Source organism: Festucalex cinctus, chromosome 14, assembly GCF_051991245.1.
Source record: "Festucalex cinctus isolate MCC-2025b chromosome 14, RoL_Fcin_1.0, whole genome shotgun sequence".
NCBI lineage: Eukaryota > Metazoa > Chordata > Actinopteri > Syngnathiformes > Syngnathidae > Festucalex > Festucalex cinctus.
In genome coordinates, this window is record NC_135424.1 from 8,065,188 (window position 1) to 8,091,240 (window position 26,053).

Consider the following 26,053-nt stretch of genomic DNA (forward strand, 5'->3'; position numbering starts at 1 on the left):
ATGAAAAAGAAAATCACCTGTTATGGAGCATATCCTCGACCCAAATGTTATGCTAATAGGAGCTGGTTGTTCTAAATATAATCATATAAAAACATTTCTAAATAAGACCTGCAATTCAAGTGAATTTCTCTCCCTTTAAAATAAAACAATTTACCCAGATAACTTTTAATCTTGACACTGAGCAATGCACAATAAATTTAAGGGATGACTTGAAATGATCACACAGTAATAGACAGTTGCTCTCATTATAGCTTACAGAATTTGGCAGATGTGTACACTAAAAACCTTTTCTTGTAACTTAAAAGTACAGAAACTAAAATCACATCATAATGTCAAATTAAGTGATTATTGGCAATCCCATTGGTTTTAATAAAATATGAAGTGTCGTTATTCATAAATCTTTTTTTTTTTTTTCTACCAGGGCAGTTGAGTCCCATCCCAGCTGTAGACTTTGCCCGTCTTTTCCACACCCAGCGCTTCTACGATGCCCATCAGGTACTCCACAGAACGTTCTGTGCTGAACAGTTTCCCCTCTGGTACGTTTCTGTGATACGGCCTTGACAAGTCCGTGTCTAATGTTCCTGGATGCAAGGAAACACACACCACCTGGGAAAAAAATACAAACGTATAATTTGGTCGGCCGTTTTATTGGTGTAAATGCAAGAGTAAATTACCTTGGGTCGACTACGGCCCAGCTCGATGGAAAGATTTTTTGTGGCCATGTTTAGAGCCGCTTTAGACATTCTGTAGCTGTACCAGCCGCCAAGACCTTTGATGTTAAGAATATACAAAAGTGTATTAAACACAATCCTAAAGTGGAACTTCTAAATGAGTCTGAAAATGAGGTACTGGCTCGTCTTCCAGGAACCCACTGTCATTTAAGGCTTTGAGAAAAATATAGAAGTTAACTTTAAAGAAAAAAACAAACAGTTTACAGTTAAAATGGTTTCACAACTTTACCGTTGTCACCGATGGAGCCGACTTTGGCTGTGACGTTAACGATGATGCCGCTGTGCCGTTTGGCCTTGTCCGTCGGCTGCCGTCCGAAGCCACCTCCACCTTTCTGCAGGAGAGGAGCGAAATACTTGGCCATCACCAGCGGACCCACTGTATTGGTGGCCAAAGTGGCAATGATGCCCTGAAGGGAGAATAAACATGAATAAAAATAAATGTGGCGGTAGCAGAACATAGTTTGAGGTGCAAATACAGTGAGAAAAACAAACAAACAGTATTCAGCACAAAATACCACACAGATATAGAGAATTATTGAAGAAAAGGCATTTTTGTGATTCATTTGGTGGAGAACTGTCCTAATGGGAAGAACATTTCAACAAAAGTAACATGTAAAACAGTGATTAAAACAAGACTATTTTCCCTACGAAAACGGTGACAAATTATGTAGGATACCATCTAAGAAACAGCAATTTTCTCAATGGTGTCTAGTCCTAAATGTGAGACTTTCTGAAGGCTGATGGGTTGTTGTTTTTTTGTCAATTGAGTTTGGCGCTACTGTTTACATATGGAAGTGGATGCCATACATGTGCAGAAACATCCCTCAGGCTGGTCTCTCCTTTCCCGGAGGGATGAAGCAAAGCCGACGAGTTGACCATCAAATCAAGATGCCCAAAGCTCTCCTTCACACTCTCGGCTGCCTCCCGGATGTCTTCCTCACGATTCACGTCCAGTTGAAGCACAGTAAGCCGCTCCGGATGTTGTCCGGCCAAACCCTGCAACTGCACTGCCCCGTCCGGGTTACGACACGTTGCTATGACACTTGCAGAGGGTTTGTTTTTTAAAATATGTTTGCAAAACTGTAGCCCCAGACCCCGGCTGGCACCCTGAACGAGTGCCACGGGCGCCGCCATGACACCAAAATGACGCAATGCTGCTAAACAGAAGATCGTAAAACATGTTTGTCACGTTCAATGTCTACAAAAATAATAGGGATTTGAATGCACACACGTTCAAACAAAATTTGTGTGCAGTGCGAAACTTTCAAAGGTGCTTAAACTAAACAACATTGACGGACTTAAAACAACATAATAGGCTACATATTACTATTCCTTTTTGTATATTTGAGTTTGTATATTTAAGATGTGGGTTTCGACGACGTAGAGAACCCTGATGGTCATTGCATTTAGTCAACGAGAATCGTAGCACGGCGTTGCATTCTAACTAAATGAGGATTAGAGCATTCTGAAATACTAATACACGAAGCAAGGCTTAAAAAGGTTTGAATTATTTTGAATTTGAATTATTTTTTTATGCTTAAAACGTTTAAAAACTAAACCACAGATAACGAAGTGTACTTGAAGGCAACACGTTTCACAACAAGACGAGTGAAGGTCAACGGCGTGCTTACACAAAGCTGCTTTATTTATTTATTTATTTATTTATTTATTTATTTATTTATACATACAAATATGAGATTAAGTCTACATTCGCACGCTAAAAGTAACCGTAGACCGACAGAATTTGGATGAAAACATTTACCACCCGGAAGTAGACTCCGGCTGCTTAGCGACCGGCGGACCAATGGGCGCGAGGCGTCACATCGCCGCTTGTTACAAGCAAGCTAGCTTACTCGGCGAACTAGCGCATATAATTTGAAATGATGTCTGAAAGGGGCGATTAAATGCCGATCAAAGGAAAAGGACCGCTGCAGCTGGTCCACAGAGAAGTGGACGAAATGAGGGGGAAGGTTTGTCATAGAGAACGCTCATTTTTATGACGTTCAACTCGAGGCCTGTTGGCTCCAAACATGTCAGACACAAGCTAGCTTTAGCAACTATGCACCTTGTGGGGGGGATAAGATGACAATAATGCAATCTGTAGACAGTTAAAAGCTAAGTGTTGCATATTTTGTTCTAGTTGTTCAAAAGATACATTTTGATCATGTATTTGTGACTCACATGTATTCTTTGTCCCTAGCTGGAGAGTTTGTTGAAAGATGTCAAGGGTGAGGTGGAAACCAAAGAAGAGTCCTTTAGGAGGTGAACTGCTCACCTTTAAAGAAATTTTAACACTTCCGTTTGCTATTTTCCATTTGTGTAAATGACAAAATATGTCATATTTTAAACAGATGCCAAGAGCTTCAAATATCTGCAGAGAAAACGTTAACGAATCTGACAAAACTGACCAAGGTAACACTTTATATGGTGTGCATTCAGGTTGCTTTGTTGCAGGATATTGTTGATAGATTAGTGGACATTCTAGGCAGATGAGATTGCTCCAGTGGGCAACTACGACCAGAGGAAACTCGAGGAGCAAGGACGACTGCACAACATCCTGGAGCAGCTGAACAAACTTTCCGTGGAGCTCTCACCACCAGGACCCAGCACGGAGCCACCAACAGAGTCTGTATATATAGCTTTACTCACGTCACTGTAGCATGATTTTTGAAGGCCACACCTTTCACAAAGTCAATAATATTACCATGTATTCGTCCAAAGTGACACCCTGACGGAAGATGATGAGGCTGGAACTGAAGACAGTGATGAGGATGACAGCGATGAAGACACCGCTGATAAGGATGGCTGCCCTAAAGACGAGAGTCAAGCGTTGCCCACACTCTCGCAGCCTTGCGTCTATACAGCACTTGGTGACTTCAAAGGGGACCAGGAAGGAGATTTGACTATTCAGGTGATGTGGTGTGTTTTTATATTGGTGTATGAAACTGGTTCCAAACTGGTACATAACTATAGTGACTTCCAATTTTGTCTTTTAACCTGTGTATAGGACTCTCATTGATATATTTTTTCTTCAACTAAAGCAACTCTTTCAAACTTTTCTAATCCCTGTCGTATTTATAATACAACGTACACAGCGCATCCCTCATGTTTTTTTTGTTCATTATATTGAAAGACAGTGCAATCTCAAAAGCCCCAAAAGTTGAGTCAGCCATTGTTTTCTGCAGAAGTATGTTTCTCAAAAGTCTCATGAGACTTCAGATAAGTAGGCATCAAGTACACAAAATGTCTAAAAAAGAAAAATATTCAACACAAACATTTGAATATTGAAGACAAAAATATTAGACACAAAATATGCACTTTTTAGAGAGAGACAAAAACTACAAAATATTTTTTTAAATAAAAAAGCAAAATTAAAAAATAATTAGTAATCAACTTAAATATTATTACAACATAAGAATGTTAAATAATAAAATGAATAAAAGAATGAAATTAACACCACCTATAAATATACAAATATTACAAAATAGTAATCTGACTGTAGGTGAAAAACATTGTTAGACGAATTGAAAAAATAAGTTATAGAATTACACGATTTTATTACTAGACGAAAACTGCATGAATGTTGAATGAAAATGCTAAACAAATATTAAATTAAATTACACAATAATTAGAAAATTATGCATAAATATTGCAGGAAATAAAACATGGGAAAATACACAAATACAGTATTAGAAAAATACTATAGAATGATTAGACAAAAAACAAATACTATATAAAAAGAATATACAATTAAAAATAGACATAATTATATTGATATATTAGGAAAAACTAAAATAATTACCACAGAACTAAAATAATAATTTAAAAAAATGAAAACAATTACAAAGATAAATAGAAAAGAATAAAAAAATACTGGACAAAAATACAATACAATATAAATCACAAAACAACTGTGAAACAACTATAAATTAAATAAAAATACACAAATATTAAACAGAAAATAGCATTATATAAGGAAAAAGTCCAAAAATATAATTTCACAAATTTAACAATACTGTTTCTCTGTTGCTACAGAGGGGTGACACATTGAAAATCATCAGGAAGTCAAGTAATGGCTGGTGGCTGGCAGAGAATGCCAAAGGCGACAGAGGAGTGGTGCCGAGAACATACTTGAAGGTCCACTCTATTCAAAATATTAGACACAGCTGTACAATGTGATGAGACATGATACGTTGACGTCATCGACATACAGTAACACTCTTCTTCGTCACAGATTGGTTCTGTCCTCAGCGACGATGACAAGGATGAGGAAGATGAAGATTCCGATGAGGCTGAGGAGGAGCAAGAGGATTCTGACGAGCAGGACAATGAAGAAGAAGAAGAAGAAGAAGAAGAAGAAGAAGACAAGAAACAGAGGTTTGATTTGAATTTGTTTTGCCTTGTAAAGTCACTGAACGCCTCCTTATTGATTCATTTAAACAGACTTGTTCTTCCACAGTGATGCTCCTCATTCCAACTGGTCCACTTTCAGAAAAGCTCTAACTGAGGTACAAGTCGTCATGTTCTCCAACAAAAAAACAAAGGCAGAGTATTTGTTCTTGATTTCCGCATGATTTGTGTTTTTGTGACAGATTGACGCCACGTACGTCCTCTCCGCAATGGGCGCCATCCCGTCTGGGTTCAGGCCCTCCACTCTCAGTAAACTGCTGATGGACGAAGGTTGGCGTCATCTCGTATCAGTCAAAAACAGTACTGCTAAACTGGCAAAATATTGCGATGTAATATTGAGCCGTCATGAACGACTCATAGTGATCATTTGGATTTAATATGAGTGGAAGGATAAGTGATACAGAAAATGGAGAAATGGATGAACAAACAAAAGCTGTGTCAGAAAAGTTCCAGGACTGGCATCTCTCATGTGTATATATATATATATATATATGTATATATATATCAGAGATGGGCAACTTAAATGTTGGAGTGGGCCACATTTTTTTCATCAGTCCTACTCAGTGGCCACAAAGGAACACATATCACATACATAAAAATGTATTTAACGTGCATATTGTGTTCCAGGTGCCAAATACAGAGGAAGTCATTTCCTGCAGCCAGAGCTCAGCCAATCACAGCTCTCGTTCAGTGACCTCTTCTTGGAGCCTGACACTGGCAGGGTGAGAAAATATAAATAAATACCTCCGCCAAAGTAGTGTTTGAGTTCACAATTTTTGCTGAAGACATTTAGCTTTTTGCCTGTGATGGCATATTTTTAAGAGTAATAGGTGTAACCAATATCTAACCACAGAACATCCTGTCACTCTTTGTCTCCCTCTTGTCACGCAGGTGCGCCCGCGACTCACTCGGACGTGCGTTTGCTTCACCCTGTGGAGCTGCAAGAGAATCCCCACACCCGGGGTCGGCGTCCAGGTGCTCAGCAGACACATTCGCCTCTGCGCTTTTGATGGGAATCAGGTACGTCCATAATATATTAGACATTACAGCAACACTAGTTCCAAAATTATTTTAAAATCTGCCATAATGTTCGACCCGTCGGGATGTGTTCATCCCCTTGCTCTGACTTGGGTTGCCATTTAAGCCACGATTTCTTTTGCAAAAAAGCACAAAATTACATTGTAGACGGCCATTTAGGTTTGAAGCGGCCATTTTAGGATGATTTTAGCCATTTTCAAGGCCCTACCAGAATTGCTTGAAAATTCACCCCCTGTCGCCAGTTTCACTTAGCAAAATGAAATTTGATAGCCGTGTCTATCATAAGTAGACTCTCAAATACGTCTCAAGGACTCATGCCCGAAAATATACCATAAGACTGTCATTTTGGTTTAAAATGAAACATGTCCACTAGACAGATGTGTGTCACTTTAGTGAAACACCTGATAAAACCCCAAATTCTGCTTTTTGTTACACTCCAGGTGCTTAGTAACATCCACACTGTGAGGGCCACCTACTCCCCCAAGAGCCCCAGGACCTGGCTCTTCTCCCCAAGGGTACGAGAGGGCTACCGCAGCCCCACCGAGGTCCCCCACCTCCCGTAGATTGTAGAAGACTTCTCGTTAGACTGACACGTGTTTCTCATAGACGTCCGGTATCCTGCCCACCCTGCTGGACGGCGACTGCTTCCTTCGCTGCAACGCAGACAGCCCCGACCTCGGTATCCTCTTTGAGCTCGGCGTCACCTTCATTCGCAACGTAATGACAAGAATACAAGAACGGAAATTGAAGGGACTGAGTCGAGCGGTCGTTCAAATGAGCGGCCTTTTCTGTATGTTAGTCCACAGGCGAGCGGGGAGACCTGAGCTGCGGTTGGGCTTTCTTCAAACTGAGCGACGCCACCGGAAATCCACTATCTAACAGGTGATGTGCACAAACATACCCATAGTCTCAGACTAAGTGGGCAACCTTGTTTTCTGCACCAAACTAATTCAAACACGCCTTTTACAGGCCTCGATTTGTGCATTGGGAACAAGAAAAAGGGATTTCCTACAAAGTTGGATAAAATAATAAATGAATAACGCTAAAAAACAACAACAAATATTAACTCAGTGTTTTTCAATTATTTTTTGTAACGTCATCTCCAGAAAGAAGAAAATATTATAAATAAAAAGTCAGTTAAAGATGTACTAAAACAATTCAAATGTAAAAGTAAAATAACAAATACAGTATAATAAAATGCACATAGAAAATAATCTAAAAAAAAAGTGCTAAAGATAAATAATAATAAATATTTTTAAAGTAAATGAATTAATAAAAGTGCAAATAAATTGAATACAAATAAAGTTTGAAAATAAAATCTCAAATAAAAATGTAAAAATATTTTTAATGAAAACCATCTAAATAAGTATTTTAAAGTAGATTAAATAAATACAAATAAAATGATAAAATAAAAATGACTACAACGCAAATGATCATATGTTAAAAATATATTAAATAGAAATACATTATAAAACAATAGAAAATAATACATAAAATTAAAAAACGTAAATAGAAAAAATATATACATAATTGTATCGCCTCCTTTTGTAACCCCTCACGTAGGACGTACGAGATCCCAGTGAGTGGTGGCACTCCTTACGAGGACATCGATATGGAGGGTTCGCCCGCTCGATCATGTAAGAGCGACACCTCCCCTCTCGTCACAAACCTGACTATTATTAATATTTTTATGATTATTATTATTACAATAAATACGTTTAAAGATATTGGCATCCTTGTGCTTTCCAGCGGCGTCTGGCGTCTTCCAGCAGATGCTGAAAGCGCGGCGGCTGTCCAAACTCATCGTCAAGTTCAAGACACCCAACAGTCGCATCAAGGCACAACTCAAGTGAGAAGATTGACGCACGCGTGTGTCTGTAAAGAAATAAACGAGTGTATTTTCCCTCTTTAGCCTCCTCCCCGACACGCTGATGCACTGTCTGAGCTGTGTGCCCTTGATGGCGATGTACAGACAACTGCTGGCTGACGCGCTGCTGGTGGACCGGCCCACCATGCAGAATGCAGGTAACACTCATACAGCCACACGCAACTTTTGTTTCCACAAATAATTCTCACTTTTTGACTTTTTTTTTCCTTCAGATTTGATATTCAGTCCCGTGCTTGCCACCTTTCCGACCCTCGTGGACCAACCCGACCTGCTGGATGCCGTCAGGGTGCGTATACAGGGAAATGCGCACATTCCATTTCAGAATAAAGACTGCATTTAACATTTATTTAAACATCTTTTTAAGACTGCATGTTTTTTTTGCATGTTTTTTTTTTTTTTTCAGTCAGCACATTGAGATACCCTCCCTTTAAAAAAATAAAGATTGTATTGTGTTGTTAAAAATGCGAATAAAATATAGAATAATGTAAAAAAAAAAAAAAAAAATCAATGTAATTGTTAATTATATGGGGATACATTTCCCGAAGAAATTTGTACAAAAAAAGCAAAACTATTCGACTATAGATAATATATTATTAATTAAATTCAAACAATTGTAATACTATAATTTGACCCTTAAATATGATTAAAATGTATAATAGTGTAACATATTTTCACTACGATTTGTATAAAATTATTGCTCATCTGTTGTAATTTAATATTTTTCATATATTTGCCGAAACTAAGTATGAAAAACTTTCCTCAATATGTGGATACTTTACTACCAATACAACCTTGATGATTAATAATAATAATAATAAACTTTTTTTTGGATATTTGTGAAAATTATATCAGAAAAATGCAACTAAACAAACAAATTTAAACAAAAATACATTTAAAAATTAAATTGTACATATTCAAAAAGGAGAAATGTTCCTTATAACCCTATAAATTATTACAATATAGTACTATAGTATAATAATAGTAATTGGTAAGTTATATATGTCTATTTCCTCACTTCTATGCATACTTCTAAGTTCTCATTGTAAATTCAATAAGATTGATAAAAACAATTGTCAATTCAAATGATAATATATATTAATTAATTCTGAAAAATGTAAATGTAATATTTTATCTTTACACATTGCATCAGAACATTAAAAACATAATATACACGCAAAATGCCTTTTTAATTTTTTTTATTTCAGAGTGCCTGGATGGACGCTGAAAATAACATGAGCAGGGCACAGAAGGTGTGTAGTATGTGTTTTCACCTACAGAGGGAGCTTGGCTACCTATCTAAAATGTGTAATTTTTTGTGTGCGTGTATTCCTGCATGTGCTTGTCGCCATGTGTGTCTGCATGCGCACAGAGAGACGAGGCACAGGTGAAGCAGGAGTTTGCGAAGGCGTTCCAGGCATCGGCGTTGTTCCTTTTGCACTCGTCCTCTCTCCCGTCTCACCGATGGGCCGACGCCCACTCGGAGGAGCAGCGGTCACAGCTCATCTCGTCCAGACTGGAGGCGCTCAAGCAGGCCCGCGGCCAATCGGAGAGCTTGGAGGTTCTGGCCAACCCCGTCCACACTCACCTGGCCTTCGACATCACTGAGATGACTTTTGACCTCTTGCGGGAGGCGCACTAGAGCAAGAGAGAACGCTGCAATGCCAAAACCTTTCTTGTGAACATTTTTAAATGAGTAAAAAAAAACAACACACATTATTTTTTTATTGAAATGTAAACTGGTGAAAGTACCCACCTCCAGAAAAAAAAACGGATTCTGTTTCTTACAGTATATTGTTTAAAAAAATGTTTTTGTATCTATTAAATGGTTAAATTCACAACTACGCAAGTTACATTAAACATGTACAGCTGTTGAAAAAAATCTGACATTTTTTTACTGTTGACGAAGTAATGACATCACGGCACGCTGCAGATCACGGCACGTCCTAATCGTCCAATCACAAGTGTTCGTGCTCACCTGCAATGTGGGCGTGGCTTGTGCCACATTTTTCCTCACCATCTCCACCCATTGGGTCAACATCACTCACTATGTGTAGTGTAGAGTTACGGGGTACTAAAGGAGTGTTGTGCGTTAATTATTAGTGGGAGCGTGCGGTCTTTTTATAGTTTGCTATAAAAGAAGCAATGCAGCCAATCAGTCGAATGCTTTCATAGAATGTTATAAATAGATAGGCTAAGCTTTTATGTTTAAAGAAGACTCATTTATAATCCCCTGTTAAAATGTGCAACTATTGCCATGATTTTTATTAACCTAAGATTTTTTTTGTTTTCTTTTGTTCCTTGGGTAATTTAAAATGCTGTATAAATGTAATTCTTCATTCTATTGAAGGAGCATATTTATTTTTATTCAACTCTCTAAAATAAGATCATATTTGAGGGATATGTAATGCATAAATATATTTTATATGACATGAAGAAATTGCATAGAATTATTGTTAAAGGCCCAATATAATTTTGTCTTTTTTATTAATATAGTATTTGTTTACTATTATGGTTTAAACATTTTTTATGTTAAACAATAAAATGCAATAAATTCTACAATAATTATCATATAATTAACAATATATCAGAAAAATGTAGATGTTTCATGCTTTTTAATTTTTTTTCATCTACTGATAAAATTAAATAAATCCCGTTTAATTTTAATATTTCAATTTGTATTATGCCTTATTTACTCACCCACTTCATTTTTTTTTTTTGTATTACACGTTATTTACTCACACATTTTCTTACAAGCATCCGTGGTTCAACTTTTTTTTCCACCTTGTTTTTGGTGGTAGAAAAACAACCCTTGGCCACAAAAAGTCTAACATGCTCTTCATTCTATTTATTTTATTCTTTTTACAATATTGACACAATGCTGGTGCATAAACAAATGATTCAAATCTGCCCCAAGACACACACACACACACACAAGTGCTTGTGTTTGCTGGCAAATAAAATATGCAATCCCCAATCCTGTATTTCCACATTCCATCGCCATAACCCAGGTGACCGCTGTTTTCTTCTTCTGTGGTTTTTACCATCATAAGTCACGCTAATACAAAACCAGACAACAGCACAGATTTATGCGATTTTCTGCTACTTCAAAAGAAAATTGGAACCAATGTTTTGTTTTCACTTCCTGTGAGTGGAAACGGTCACATTTTTTTGTCCATTGAATCAAGTGGATTTGGGGGTGACACAGGCAGACAGGACCTTTTCAGCCGGTCCAACAGGAAGTGAGCATTTACAGAGGATTAGGCAGGAGTTGGAAAGATGAGACGCCAAAAGATGACGACATCCTTGCCTACAAGTTACAAGCCTTCGACTCCCAACAAAATTTTAAGAAGGAAACACATTAAGAAAAAAGATATATGGTGCTGTTATGCTAAAAACACAACAATGGAGATAATGAAGAGGCCGGCGGCCATATTGGCCAAAACATTAGGTACACCCCAGATTGTAGGAAAAGCCGTGTTGGGCAAAACATGAGATATAAACTTTTTATCTATCTCTATTTTTTTCCAATAATTTAAACTTTTCATTTCATTTTGATGTTGTTGTTGTTGTTGTTTTTGTTTTTTAAAGGACTATTCTCTAAAAACAGTTTGTTTATGTTTTTTGTTGTTGAAAGAATATTAATTGATTCTTCTAACGTTGTGTCAACTCTCAAGTTAAAAAACAAACAAAGGCACACAAATAAATACAACTGATACAATACAAAGAGGTGATTGATAGAAAAGCATTGGGACACGTATCAGGAAGTGTATAGTGCGTGCATGCGTGTATCTCCTGGCAGTTGTGCATCCAAACAAAGTGTAGGAGGTTTCCATGGAGACGGATTCCAAATAGCTGCACCATCAACAAAAGCCTTTGGCGTGCACAGGATGGACACATGTTCGACATGGACGCAATTAAGTGTTGGAACTCGTTGCAGGAAGTTGTCGAATGTGACAAAATAAAAGCACACGGGCTGTACATGGTGGTCAACATGCTTTCATTTTAACACTTCCTGCATATTTTGTCCATGTAGATGAACTTGTGCTTTAATTTGGCCGCATTCGACGACAGTGGTGCCTTGAGATAATTGAAAATGTAATAAATGGAAATGCCATTAATGCGTTTGAATGGGCCCAAAAATGTTTGTTTGTTTTTTGTAAGAAAAATGACACTTCACACTATTGTACTTTTCAAACCATAAAGGAATAGAATGTAAAGAATCAAACAATTTGTGCATCAAAATTGTGCTACTCCAAATCATGTGCACGCCATGACCACAGGGGGGCAGTATTACACTTACACATATACTACACAAATTTGAGTTAGTCGTTCTTCGCAGAGGATAAAGAACATTTACCTGTGAATATTTTCATATGCTCTGTCTGAATTTGTTGCCAGCACTTATGCTCAAATATAAACTTTAAAAATGTTTATAATGACTGCAATATTGACGGCAGTTCTGCTGGTCTATCTACAGCGTTTTGCATAGTGTGCTAGCATCAAGCTAGCAGAGTTTGGACTGGTAATGTGATTTGAAGAACTTTTTGCAATTCACGGCTATCAGAGCTAATAATAATAATAATAATAATAATAATAATAATAATAATAATAATAATAATAATAATAATAATAATAATAATAATAAATAAACAAGAGTTGGATTATACCTTGAAAATTTCACATAATCATCCCCATATCAGTTTTTTTTTTTTTTTTTTGCGCATTCAGCTATTATCATTCGTGTTTTTATTTTAAGCGCAGCCAAACAACTTGCATCTCCCTTTCATGTCCCACATGTACAATTTGCCTCACAATCACTTTTTGTGTGTGTATGTAAACAGCCACTTTGCCTTTTATAGTCCTTTCTACACACACACACGGACGGTAGGCGGAGGGCAGGTAGTGGAGGAGGAGGTGCGGGAGGCGGCCTTTAAGTAAAAAGCATTTTAAAAGAGGTCGCAAATCTCACTCTGCGGCCACACACAGGTGCGTTTGAGACTATGGCTTCCACCACGTCGGGAGATGTGCTGCCCACCGGCGGCGGCATCTTCACCAGCATCCCAGACTTGTTCTTCATCCCTGAGTTTGTGAGTTGTTTTCCACAGTGAAAGTTTCTCAGCACGTGGTTTGTCGTGTCAAGTTGTTTGGATGTTTGCATGTGGCCCTCTCCTTGAGTTTGCTCTCAAATGAGGGCCGATTGGCCGTGTTGTTCTATTTTATTGGATTTGTTGTGTTTGATTTAATTTTAAAGAATAATATTTTAGTAAATTGTTCTTAATTTTCAAAAATTCTCTTGTATTTTTTAGTTTTTCTAAAGATTTTATTTACACTATATTCTAAAGATTAAACTAGCTTTTTATTATCTGCAAATTTTGTACTGCTGATTTTTTAAAAACAAATCAAATTGGGGGGGGGGTTTCTACTAAAAATACATCTTATGTGTATAATTATTTAGTAATTATCTTTTACTTGATTTTTTTAAGTACAATGTATTTGCTGTATTTCAAATACATTTTTATTTGTTTTACTTTTTTAAATGTATTTTTTAAGAATTATCTGCTATTTTATGTTATAATTTTTAAAAATATCTTATTTGCAATTAATTTTTTTTAAATTAAGAAATATGAGCTTTTATTTTTTTTACATTTCTATTTCTAAATCATACTTTAAGTTCTATGTTTTTCATTATTTACATTATTTTTGAGTTTCCATACTTGTTTTCTTCTATGTCATTTGTATTTTAAATACAATATGCAGTTATCTGTATTTTATCAAAAGAAAGTACATTATTTTCCCCAAAATATTGTTCCTTTTTATTATTCTATTTCTTTATTTTTAAAATATTAACTTTGAAATTTCTCAATGTATATTTGCATGATTAAATTATGACATTTTCTGTATTTATTTTTACAATTATCTTCTCTCTTTTGTATTGTTTTATGTATTTTTTCTTTTTTTGTTTTCTGTATATTTCTTTTAAAACTGTGATCTTAAAATTAATATATATTTATATATTTTTTAAACCTTCATTTATTTCCATAATTATCTTACAAATTTATCTTAATTATCACATTTGAGTATTTATTTATTTTTAATTATTATGTTTTAAGCCCACGCAATATCCTGGTACTATGGCAACTAGAACACCGACAGTTGAGGCCAGTCAGTCACCATAGCAACAACAAAACACACACACACACACACACACACACACACACACACACACACACACACAGAAAACATCAAAATGTTGAAAGCATGCTGTATAACGTAGTAATAATTCATTGGTGCATTTTGGGTTTCTTTCCCGTGCAAACTTGAGCGAGCTGCTGTTGACTTTTAAGCTCATCGTTACACTGCAACGTTGACAAACAAAACATTTGACTGAACAAACCCAATTCGAACAAACTCGTCAGGTCAGCGAAATCGTCGTTATGTCGCAGTGCAAAAGAAATGTGCGATGCAGAAAACATCTCTTTTTTTGGGGGGGTACTAGTTGAGCATTGTGTCCTATAAATAGCAAATTCGTTTTCATAAAGAATGCAACAAAACACTTTTCTTGTTGGAGAAACATAATGAGGAAAAAATATAAAAATCAAGAACATTCACATATTTTTTTTTTTTTTAGCTGATACAGAACAGCTCCTGATTTCTCATCACGATCCAACACAATTTCTTTAAGTTTGGAATAAAAAACAACAACATTTGGATATGTAGATTCTTCATTGGACACATTCTGAACAATTTGAAAGTTTATTAGCCTTAATACAATCACATTTACATTGAAATCTGAATATGATGCTCCGTCTTGACTATACATTTTGAAACTAATAACTGGAGGCCATTTTTCTTTGCCGTGGCAGAAGGTGAGCGATTAAATCTGATTCAGCTGGAAAAAACCCCAAAACAAAACAAACCAAAAGAAATGAAGGGGAGGGCGTAAATCGAAACCGGGCATCTTCTCGGCTCCTTTTATGGTGTGGGTCGGTCCTCACAAAACCTGCTGGTCCAGTTTTAGGACAAACTCGGTCCGTGTTTGCCGACAACAAGTGACCAGAGTGCGCCAGACGGGAGATGCTTGCTTTTGGTTGTTGGGGGATTTCGACGCAAGACTCAATAAAGACGCAACGCTACGTGAGCCATGCAACATATTTGACATTTAGACAAATCTCATGGTGCACCACCAAACAAAAATATCACAGGAAGTATTAAATTCATATGAAATCATGATTTATATAACAGATTTTTAACATATATATATATATATATTTTTTTTATGGGTATTTAGTATAGTGAGAAGTCAAAATTTAGAGTTGCGCAGCTTTAGTGTCGTACCATGTTGTGCCACAACTTGATATGAACATTGTTGTATGTTCTGTTTGTATGCGTTTCTGCTCCATATGTCTTAACGTCGCAGTTGTTTGAAGCTTTAAAATGACCTGTAACCTCGATGCTAATTTCTGTTAGCCTATGTTAGTCTATCTGTTCGTCTATGGCTGTCCCAATTGTTTGTTAGCATTAAGCTAGCACAATTTTGTTAGATGACTTTAAATGGTTTGAACATTTGGGTATTTAAAAATGTAATTCTTAATTTTATTGTATTGTGTGAGTTAGGTAAACTTGTGGGAGTGACAAACGCCTCAAAACAAACTTTTTGTTTCATCAGTGATATATGTTATACAAGAGTCATTTTTTGGCAGTGAGACAGCAAAAACAGGCACACAGGAATATTGTGAAAGGTGCGTTTAATATTTACAAGTATGTTTTTAGTACATTTAAATGTTAGTGCTAAGCGAGCTAACTACCCGTCAACTAGCTAATTGAGGAAGCTAACTTAACGGGGAAGTCAAGTCCTATATTTTCTTTACAATAATGTTTAATGCACCTCACTAGTCTAAACATGGCATTCTGATGAACATTGTGATTGCGTAATTGAATAATAACAAAAAAATTGACTTTATTTCCCATTTAAGTGCTATTTCCACCCGCATCCGTGTAAGCTATGCTAAGCTATTCGCATATTTGATTCAGCTCTTGCATTTATTCCGAGGTAGGTCGAGCAGGGGTGTGCCTAATGAAGTGGCCCGTGAATGTGTCGAGCAAATTCAAAGCCAAGAAACCTTCTTCAGTGGAAATCCGAGATCAAATAAAGCGTTTCATATTTGCCAAGTACATGAGGCTGCAATATTCGGGGTGTGGCGCCAATTGCGAGTCACTGACCCATAAGCAGAACACACAGCATAACAGAAACTGCACTGTTTGCTCAGCTTTCCTGCATTTATATCTCTTTATGAAGCATAACACTACTACGAGACTTACTCATTAACTCTTTAAAATAAATTCCAGATAAGAGGAGAAATTGCATACAATGCACACACAATGTGGAATGCAGTAGAGCGGGCTTTCTGTGATCATTAACGCACAATTGCTCACTTGAAATATCGAATGCAGATCTTGAGCCACATGCTGCTTCACCAACATGATTTTCCTGCTCTGGTAAATGGGCCCATAGAGTGATTGGTCATTGTGTGCGGTCACATGACTAGAACAGGTGGCACTAATAATGCCGACAATGGTGCTTTTCTATTCACATCTCGGGGTAAAATCTGACGTTTTCACGCTTTAATTGACAAACTTCAGGGTTAAATATTCACCATTGTGTATTGTGTTCATGTTGACGTACTTTCAATGGGTATGTTTGTCAAAGGAGGTGGGAGATTGGGGGTGGAAAGTTTGTTTTTTGAAGGCTATGTTGAGTGCCATTATTGATTTCTTCAAGGGAGATGCTGACAAGTTCGCATGCTAAAAGCTGTTTGTTCCGCATTTCAGACTCAACTGGTTCCAAGAGGGTGGGGTGGGGGGGCTAACCTTGACTTTCTGAGCTTTCAACTTGATCTCGTTAACTGTGACCTTTGACCCTAAACTCGTAACCTCAGCAAACTCGTTCAAATGTGGTTACATCTTCCAACATTCTTTTTCAAAGTTCTTAGAGCCACGAATGATACAAGACAAAAAACTGAGCAGTGAAATCAAGCATCCCATTTTTAACAAAACAGGCAAACTCAAATGTATCTAACTATTTTTACTCATCTAAAAAAACATAAACATCCCCAAGTTTGAATCTTGAGGTGACATAAAGCTGTGCAGAAAGAGAAACTAGGCAGTCTTAGAACACTTCTCAGACAGTCTAAGAGAGTTAATAACTCATCAACAGATAACATGGGGGACAGACTAATGTATCAATTTGTGAAAAATGCACAATTGACCATATTTGGGCATATAGGGTTTCCACACAACAGTGATGATAACAACAAAACAAAACAAAACAAAACAAAACAAAAATTTAGGTCAAAATCCTAACCCCAACATACTTAAACTAACCTTGATACTTTTTTTGGTGTTCCTGTCCGGCAGGTGTTTGGCGGTCTGGTGTGGACCCTAGTGGCATCCACTCACGTGTCCCCGGACCACCCTCTAGGCTGGGTCATGTTCGTGACCATCTTTTGCTTCGTCTTCACAACGCTCTGGTTCTTCCTCTTCCTGTGCGGAGCCAATCAGAGCAGCATCTGGCCCGCCTTGGTAAGACACGCCCACCGCCACTGCTGATTGGCTAACATTCTGGCGCTATTAGCCATAGTGTAACATCGGAAAAGATTTTCATTTTTCGCCATCACTTCTCGTTACCCCGCAGGACACGTTCTATCATTTCTTGGCGGTGGTGTTCTACCTGAGCGCGTCGGTGGTGCTGGCCTACATCACCGTGCTCAAAGGCTGGGGAATCAACATCAACTTGGGGGGAAACCCGGTCTCTGCGTCCATCAACGGAGAACTCCTCAGAATCTACAGGCTGGATATTGCCGCCGTGGTGGGATGTCACACAAACGCACAAATGAACCATATTGAAATTGCGGCCACAGTAGCCTGCCGCCAATAGCAAGTCATCGACTTGCCACAAGATGGCAGCAAAACAACTTTTTCTATTAGATAAGGTTATGGCCTGACTAAATGAAGCTCAACAACTCCAAAATCCTTTCTTGGCCCTAAGATGCCACAAGTTAATGTAAAAGCAATATTTTTATAGGGGCATGACAGAAATAGGAGATAGATTCATTGCATCACCAATTTTTTTTTTTTTTTTTTTTTAGAAAAATATAAATTTTTATTTTTGTTATTTTTTTATTTTTTTTTTACCTATAATAAATGTATTTTAGCTATTATAAATGTACTCCCCCGCCTTTTTTTCTTTTTTTTTCTTTTGGGCACAATTTGAATGTGTACATTTTTTACCTGTTTAATTAATTTTACGTCAACCATTTTTTTTTTGTCTTACGTAGCATTAATGGTGCATAATTTCAAGCAATTCTTAAAGGGCTGGTTTTTTTTTTAATTTTATTTATTTATTTTTTTTTTAAATTGTGTTGTTCAAGTACTAACCTGACGCTAATCTGTGTGTGTGATGTCATCCAGGTGATGTCGTACGTGGCCACGCTCCTCTACTTCCTGCACGCCATCTTCTCCGCCATCCGATGGAAGAGAGCCTAAAAATATCAGCCACCTCATCCTGAACACAGAACCACTTAGTCATACTCATTATTATTATAATTATTATAATTATTATTATTATTAGTATTATTATTATTGCTATTATTATTATGAAATACATTTTTAAATATAAGCTGTTACAGACAAGTTACAAAAGAGCGGCAAACAAACGAAATGTCACGTGTATGAGTTTTACTAATCATATCCGCAAATAATTCCAAATTCTGAAATATTGGTCATACAAAAAGTGTTGTTTTTTTTTTTTTTTTCCCCAGTTTTGACCACTGAATTTTTTTTATTTTTTTTATTTTTTTATAACATTTGGCATGAAAAGTTTACAATTGGCAGGGGGGGAAAAAATGAAACTAAAATAATTGCTTTTTATTACTAAAGTATGTTGCAATAATGAAAACTCAAATAATTGTCAATATAATTTTTAAGACAATTTAAATATGATAGTTTTTATGAAGTAGAGAAACATTTCAAAAACAATAAGTATAAGTAATTTTTTTTTAGGATTTACACTTTTTTTTTACTACATTGGAAAATCCAAATTTTTGTTTTTACTTTTTATTTCACACAATTTAGCATTTTTAGTATTACACATCTAGCATGTTTATGAAGTGCAAGAAAATATCCTTCAGTTCAAACATAATTAATTTTTTAACACAAAAATAAAATACATAACAATATATGAAAATCCCTGAAACTCTTCAAATGTTGCTCAAATTTAACATTTATAGCACTGCACATCCATCATGTACTAATTCATGTATATTTTTTAATGTTTCAAAAAGTATAATACACACATTTAAATGTAACAGGCAATGCTTTAAATTTAGCTAAAAAAACAGAAATATGCAAATACCTTAATGTCATCTTTGAAATGTGTGGGCTAAATTTAGCATTTTTAGTAAAACTTGCCTGTTTATTAAATGTAAAACAATAAAATATAATCAATTCAAATATAATTGAAATATGACTGTGATTTGTGTTAAATGATTTTCAACTTAAAAAAAAACACATAAAGTCCCCTTGACCAATTTTCTAATTTTTCACATTTTCATTGCAGCACGTCCACCATTTTCACGAGTTCCAATTGTTTTTTTTTTATTTTATTTTTTTTTATGATTGCCTACTAAATTTTCACATCAAATACACTAAGGATAATTGTGTCTTACTATAAAGTGTCCAATTTTTCAATAAAAAGTGAGTTATATGAAACCAAATGTCATGGTGACCTTGTGTACAAAATGCTCACTATTTCATTCTTTTGTGTTTACAAGCAACCTGTACATCATCCTCAAGCTTTTCAATTCTGCTTTTTATTTTTGAAATGATCACGTTATATGTCGTGCATGGATGAATGTTCCAACGCCATTATTTGTCTAAAAAATGTTCACGTTTTGTATATACTTGATTGGTGATTTCACGAAACGCATATATATTTTACAAATCTGCAATGTGAAATAAAAGATCTCGACTTCAAATGTGTCAGCAGAGTGTTTATAACGACAATGAGAGATGTAAAAATGCAGGTTTTGCTTATCTAAATGTCTTTAAATGAATGTATAGCGGTATTATTGTAATGTAAATATTTCAAGACGTATATACTGTATGATTTAGGCATGTTTTTAGTGGTAACATGACCAAAAGTCCTCATTTTGATCATGCCAGTAGCTAATGTAGGGATGAGCAACTTTGAGTGGCCCCTTGATTAAATCCTTCCTAAATATTTTGGGGAAAATAAATAAATAAATAAATAAATAAATAAATAAATAAATAAATAAATTTTTAGTATATATTTTTTTAATCTTTTTTTTAATCAGTGATTCTTTTGTAGAATTTGGGGGATTTATAATAATAATAATAATTATACATATACATATACATATATATATATACATATACATATATATATATATATATATATATATATATATATATATATATATATATATATATATATATATATATATATATATATTCCCCCACTAGTGAACTGTATACTTTTAAGATGTAATATCACCTTTCACCACTAGATGGCAGATATAGCTTGCACTGTCTTATACATATTGCCTTATACTACAACTTGAGTAGTCCATGCCAAATAATTTTTTGCGAATTTGTAAATGACCCACAGGAAAAACAGTTTCTAAATTGTATAAAAATGTATTTTTGTGAGAAAAAAAAAAAGAAAAAAAAAGGTCGGTCAGTGGTGGGCCGACATTAGTGCTCTCTATTGACCATCTACAACCCTACCTTGTTGTATTAAATGAAATTGTCACGAAAAAAAGAAAATTATAATAAATTGTCACTGACTGCCAACTATTCACACTGTCCCGGCGGCATTGGAATTTTTGTCCAGTGTGTAAAACGCAAACAAGATGATAACAATGGCGATATTCCATCTGGCTTCACTCATGCCCCGAGGCCACAAATTTTTGCTTAACAGCTTTAAAAAAAATAATAAAAAAAAAACAAGAAAAAAGGAGGGCGTGTGTGGAGATGTGAGACCAACAACACCAGAACAGGTTTGGCGGCTAAATTAGCGCCTCACTAGCATTTCCACCTGCTCGCTGCTCCTTCAGTCCCCACCAACCGGGACGAGATAAAAAGGTGCGACTATTCTGGGATGGCGGCGACCACTACCCAGTCCATGGGAAGTCTGCCCAGCGGACTGGAAATATGCGTGACCGCGCCGGACATGTTCTACCTGCCCGAACTGGTGAGTGACCTTCACCAATGACGTGATCAAAGATTCATTTGGATGATTTCCATTGGGGCCATTTTGTGAGTGAAGACCCAGATTGTATAAGGAAGATGTTTCGACATAAACACATGCTGCATTGGGCCTTGCTCGGGCACCATTTTATGAACAGTAGTGAACCGTGGATTTCTGATCATTTGATATTTTGTATAAAGTTATGATTTTGTCAAAAAAATATGATTTCAATCTTCTAAAAACAAGACAGTCTGCTTAACTTTCCGCTTGGTTTTGCCAGTTTTGGGCAATTTGAAGAAAATAGTCTGCTTTGAACTAACATCAGTTCTTGCCATTAGTTTAAAATAAACATTCATTTTAATTTTTTAACCTTTCAAATTCCAGTTTGAAAATGTGAAGGTTGTGGCAAACACTCAAACATGTTGTTTTGTTTTTTGTAAACAAGGTCTCTATATATTCTAGGTTTATTTAATACACACTGAAATCAATAATTTAAATTTGATTTTCTAGGTTCTTAAGCAAGTAATCTGCATTTCTCATAAAGTATGAAATCTACTTTCAGCTGGTGTTCTTGTGTGCAGGTGACGGGTGGGCTGGTGTGGATCCTGGTGGCGTCCACCCACGTGGAGCCGCCCAACCCTCTGGGCTGGGTGATGTTCGTTTCCGTCTTCTGCTTCGTCACGACCCTCCTGTGGGTGGTCATCTTCATCGCCGGGTGTCACAAGAACGGCTCGGCGTGGGTCGCCGCTGTAAGGCGTCTCTCCGGCGTTGAATTGAAAGGGAATGAGGGGAGCCGCTTAAGTCGGCTGTGTTCGCTCCCACAACGGCGCAGTTGAAGACGCCCATTTGCTAACTGCGCCCATCTGAAAATTCCATAAGAAAGTATATTAAACTTAAATGCAGTTAGACTGTATTTCATGCAAGACCAGGGGTCTGTCTATACATATATATATATATATATAGTATTTTTAGATCAAATATTCTTCAAATAATGATTTGAAGAATGTGGTCATAATGAGTCCACATTTTTAAGTTGTCAGAAAGAGATAATTTTTTTTAATTACCTGAAATGTCCAAAAAGAAAGAGGAAAAGAAGAAATTTACTTAATTTTAAATGTCCATGAATTTGCCAAAAATGTCAGAGAATTTAATAAAAATAAAGGCAGAAAATGTTCAAAAAGTAACCGAAAATGGAATTTGGAAGAAAATAAACTATAAAATGTCCAACAAGAGAAGAAAACACAAAAAATACCATAAAATATCCACAAAAATGTCAGAAATTTGCTGGCAAAAAGGCAGAGAAAAATGTCAAAACATTCATAAAATGTCAAAAAAAAAAAAAAAGGCAATATTTCCATAAAATAGTCAAAGAATGTCAGCAACTTAACAGAAAGGCAGAAAAGTCTAAAAATGTATGAAAAAGGCAGAAATTTGCTGGCAAAAAGGCAGAGAAAATGTAAAAAAAACACAAATTATAATAATTAATTAAATGTCCAAAAAGGAAGTAGACAAGCAAAAAACAAAAAACAAAACAAAACAAAAAAAAGACCATATTTCCATAAAATTGTCAAAAAACGTCAGTAATTTAACAGAAAGGCAGAAAAATCTAAAAATGTATGAAAAATAAAGTATGGGGGGAAAAAACACCAAAACAATCCAAAAACTAAAAACAAAAGGTAGAAGCAAATGAATGTCAAAGTATTGGATGCTGCATTTAGACTAATACGGTTTCCTTCATCGCAATCTTCAAACATTTTGCGACTCCAGACATATTTTTTTGGTTATTTATTTGGCCTAAAATGTCTCTTTTGATGGGAAAGGTTGCTTCGACTAAAATGAGCATGATGTGATTGACATTAAAAGGATTGAGATGAGACGCTTGGAAATGATGTGAGAAGGCGGCAAGATTGTGATGAACGTGATGAGAGAATCAGGAAAAATGAGGACCCTTGATTAGTAAATGAGACTTGCCGAGCATTAAGTCATTTAATTTCCTGTGTGTGTGTGTTAGGATTTTGCCTATCACGCTTTGGCTGCGTTGTTCTACCTCAGCGCTGGGGTCGACTTAGCCTTCATCACCTTTCTTATGAAAGCAGGAGAGTTCAGAATCTACCAGATTGACATTGCTGCTGTGGTAAGAACATTTACACACTTAGCTTCAAACTATTCAATTCGTTAGCCAATATGTTCACGTGTGTTGCAGGTGTTTGCCTTCACAGCCACGCTGCTCTATTTCATTCACGCTGTCCTGTCGTCCCTGCGGTGGAAACACTTCTGAAAAAGACAATCCTCCGAATGACCAACATTTCAATTAGCATGGTATTAGCATTTCCTCGTTAGCCTACTAGCATTTTTGAGACCTTCAATTCTTTTCTATTGCTATTTTATATTCTCAACGAATAAAATAAAACATGTTTGCGTGGCTTCTTTTTCACCTTGATTGCTCTGTGGTTTCATGTTGGTTACACCTACAGTAAAAATGCAATTTTTGCAAGCACCTGCAACTTGCTGCTGACAGTTTGACAAGTCCATCAACATGCACCAAAAACACAACAATAAATCATGAGATCGATTTGATTTTTAAGTTTTATTTAAATGCATGTCACAAACACACCAAGACAAGGAAGATTGTTGGCTTGTCACATGTAATCATGATTTATTATGCTATCATACAATAATTTCAAATAATAAAAAAAATAATAACACAAAAATGAGCTTTTCACATGAATGGCGGTTCTACCAGATGGTGCGTTTGACGCCCGCCCAGAAGGAGCGTTTGATTCCCTGGCTGGCGCGCACGTCGTCCCAGTGCAGACGCGTGTCGGGGATCTCGTGCTCGGGTTCCGGTTGAGCCCGGACCCCCTCCTTGGGGGAGGCCACCACCACGGGCAGCGGGCCGCGCTCCTGCCGGAACTCCACCACGTGGAGCTGCTTCTTGTCCGCCAGAATCTGGTGGGTTTCCTGAGAAGTGGATGAGGTTGGCATGGGTGGTCACATGATGCTGACTGGAGGGTACGTCTATTTCAGTATTAGATTCAAAAGCTTTCAGAGGTTATTGCTTGTGCCCTTGAAAATTTCAAGCAAATAGACAGGGACATTTTAAGGATGGATATAGAAAATGCATATTTAATAACTAAACAATTGCTATAAAAAAAACAAAAAACAAAAAACAACAACATAAAAATTACTTCTAATTATCAAATACAAATTTGCACATATACAGTATAATTTACCGGTATATACTATATTTTTAATAAATAATTAAAAATGAATAAAACTTAGGATGCATGCATGATACATTCATTTATTATTCGGCATTTTAATGATTAATACTAACTTACTAGGGGTGTGAATTGCCTAGTACCTGACGATTCGATTCGTATCACGATTCACAGGTCACGATTCGATTCGATACCGATTAATCCCGATACGAATTTATAAGTCGATTGTTGCGATTTTTTTTCATTCAAATTTAGAAAATACTAATACTAATACAGTAAGCTTGTAGAGTGTAATATTTATATGAAAATGTATTATTTATTTATCTGAAATTTCAGTCTTATAGAGGTTGTAATCTGTTTCATGTTTGAACAGCATTAAAATAAAATATTAAGGCTTAATGTTCCGTTCATATAACATTCTTCCATGCTCAAGGTGTGAATCCTAACCCGAAGTCAGACATTTTGTTGAATATTTTTCCATTAAAAATGGAAGTTTAAAAATCGATTCTCACACACACACACACACACACACAAAAGGCAATGATGATAAGACGTTGAATCGGTAAGACTACCGAATGAACAATTCTGAGCTCTTTATAAAAAAAAAAAAAAAAAAAAAAAAAAAAAAAAAAAAAAAAAATCGATTTTTTTTAATTGAATCGATTCGAGAATCGCGCGATGTAGTATCGCGATATATCGCCGAATCGATTTTTTTTTTTTAACACCCCTATAACTTACTAAGTATAATATTATAAGATGATTTACCAAATTAGAAAATACATTAATACATTCTAGTTTTGTCCTTCAGCCAAAACTATTTTTTTTTTTATAACAGTATATTGTAATAATTAAACAATATTTACAACACCATAACCACACATAATATAAAAAATATGGGCTGTTAAATTAGTGCATTAATTTTGAGTTAAAGTTCTTTTAATGCCACGATTTTTTTTAACACGCAATTAATGACATGTACTGGGGGAATTCCAGTCGCAACGCAGCAGACACGTCCACGTCAGAATTTTGCAGAAATAAATGTAATAATAATGCATACATTTCTGGAGACTGGGGTCACGTTGTATTTTACAATTTTAAAAATGTGCAGAATTTCACAAGTTACTTCATGATTAGATTAGATAGCGCTTAATATGAAAAGAAAAATGCACTAAGATCTCACCAATGTCTTACAAATGCAATTATGCCATCTAGTGGCAGAAAATTGACCTCAACACAAATCAATATCAAACTTTTTTTTTTTTTTTTTTTTTTTTTTTTTTTAAGTACAGTACATTTTTTTTTAAATTTTAACTCAATTGAAGTATGAAATTACTGTCAGTGACTAAGGTACAGCCATCTTCTACTAGTTAAACATTTTTCCCCACTTTTATGTTAACAAGATTGTAAAAAAAATATTTTGTTGTACATTTAGAATAGATATAAAATTTGCAATTAATTGTGAGTTAACTACTGAAGTCATGCATATAATTAAGATTAA

The 26,053-nt window shown here is 35.8% G+C and overlaps 5 protein-coding genes across 6 annotated transcripts in view; 3 read left to right on the forward strand and 2 right to left on the reverse strand.

Moving 5' to 3' along the window:
• Nucleotides 1-149: 149 nt before the first annotated feature.
• On the reverse strand, nucleotides 150-2,485 carry LOC144001491 (C-signal). 2 transcript variants are annotated; one of them, XM_077495832.1, is made up of 4 exons: nucleotides 1,539-2,485; nucleotides 961-1,138; nucleotides 675-769; nucleotides 150-606 (listed from the first exon to the last, which is right to left on the reverse strand). In XM_077495832.1, the coding sequence occupies exons 1-4, from the start codon at nucleotides 1,863-1,865 to the stop codon at nucleotides 415-417; spliced, it is 792 nt and encodes a 263-aa protein (XP_077351958.1). In that variant the 5' UTR covers nucleotides 1,866-2,485; the 3' UTR covers nucleotides 150-414. The 2 variants fall into 2 exon arrangements, with proteins under 2 accessions (XP_077351958.1, XP_077351959.1); XM_077495833.1 differs by lacking the exon at nucleotides 675-769.
• On the forward strand, nucleotides 2,398-10,038 carry nphp1 (nephronophthisis 1). The gene is made up of 20 exons (XM_077495831.1): nucleotides 2,398-2,701; nucleotides 2,932-2,993; nucleotides 3,083-3,143; nucleotides 3,217-3,356; nucleotides 3,453-3,642; nucleotides 4,767-4,868; nucleotides 4,966-5,108; nucleotides 5,191-5,239; nucleotides 5,324-5,411; nucleotides 5,769-5,863; nucleotides 6,033-6,161; nucleotides 6,620-6,694; nucleotides 6,786-6,896; nucleotides 6,979-7,061; nucleotides 7,743-7,816; nucleotides 7,929-8,028; nucleotides 8,092-8,204; nucleotides 8,280-8,353; nucleotides 9,273-9,317; nucleotides 9,437-10,038. The coding sequence occupies exons 1-20, from the start codon at nucleotides 2,636-2,638 to the stop codon at nucleotides 9,704-9,706; spliced, it is 2,070 nt and encodes a 689-aa protein (XP_077351957.1). The 5' UTR covers nucleotides 2,398-2,635; the 3' UTR covers nucleotides 9,707-10,038.
• Nucleotides 10,039-13,025: 2,987 nt separating this feature from the next.
• LOC144001449 (myelin and lymphocyte protein-like) lies at nucleotides 13,026-20,099 on the forward strand. The gene is made up of 4 exons (XM_077495772.1): nucleotides 13,026-13,154; nucleotides 17,482-17,646; nucleotides 17,759-17,932; nucleotides 18,535-20,099. The coding sequence occupies exons 1-4, from the start codon at nucleotides 13,068-13,070 to the stop codon at nucleotides 18,607-18,609; spliced, it is 501 nt and encodes a 166-aa protein (XP_077351898.1). The 5' UTR covers nucleotides 13,026-13,067; the 3' UTR covers nucleotides 18,610-20,099.
• A 1,086-nt stretch (nucleotides 20,100-21,185) lies between these two features.
• LOC144001450 (myelin and lymphocyte protein-like) lies at nucleotides 21,186-23,758 on the forward strand. Its single transcript, XM_077495773.1, has 4 exons — nucleotides 21,186-21,337; nucleotides 21,916-22,083; nucleotides 23,346-23,468; nucleotides 23,538-23,758. Exons 1-4 carry the CDS (start codon nucleotides 21,245-21,247, stop codon nucleotides 23,610-23,612), a joined length of 459 nt encoding a protein of 152 aa, XP_077351899.1. The 5' UTR covers nucleotides 21,186-21,244; the 3' UTR covers nucleotides 23,613-23,758.
• Nucleotides 23,759-23,902: 144 nt separating this feature from the next.
• Nucleotides 23,903-26,053, reverse strand: part of mrps5 (mitochondrial ribosomal protein S5) — a 66,959-nt gene continuing 64,808 nt past the window's right edge. The window contains exon 13 of the mRNA XM_077495771.1: nucleotides 23,903-24,295. Coding sequence (XP_077351897.1) covers nucleotides 24,071-24,295 — 225 coding nt within the window. The 3' untranslated portion in view covers nucleotides 23,903-24,070. The remainder of the gene's footprint in view (nucleotides 24,296-26,053) is intronic.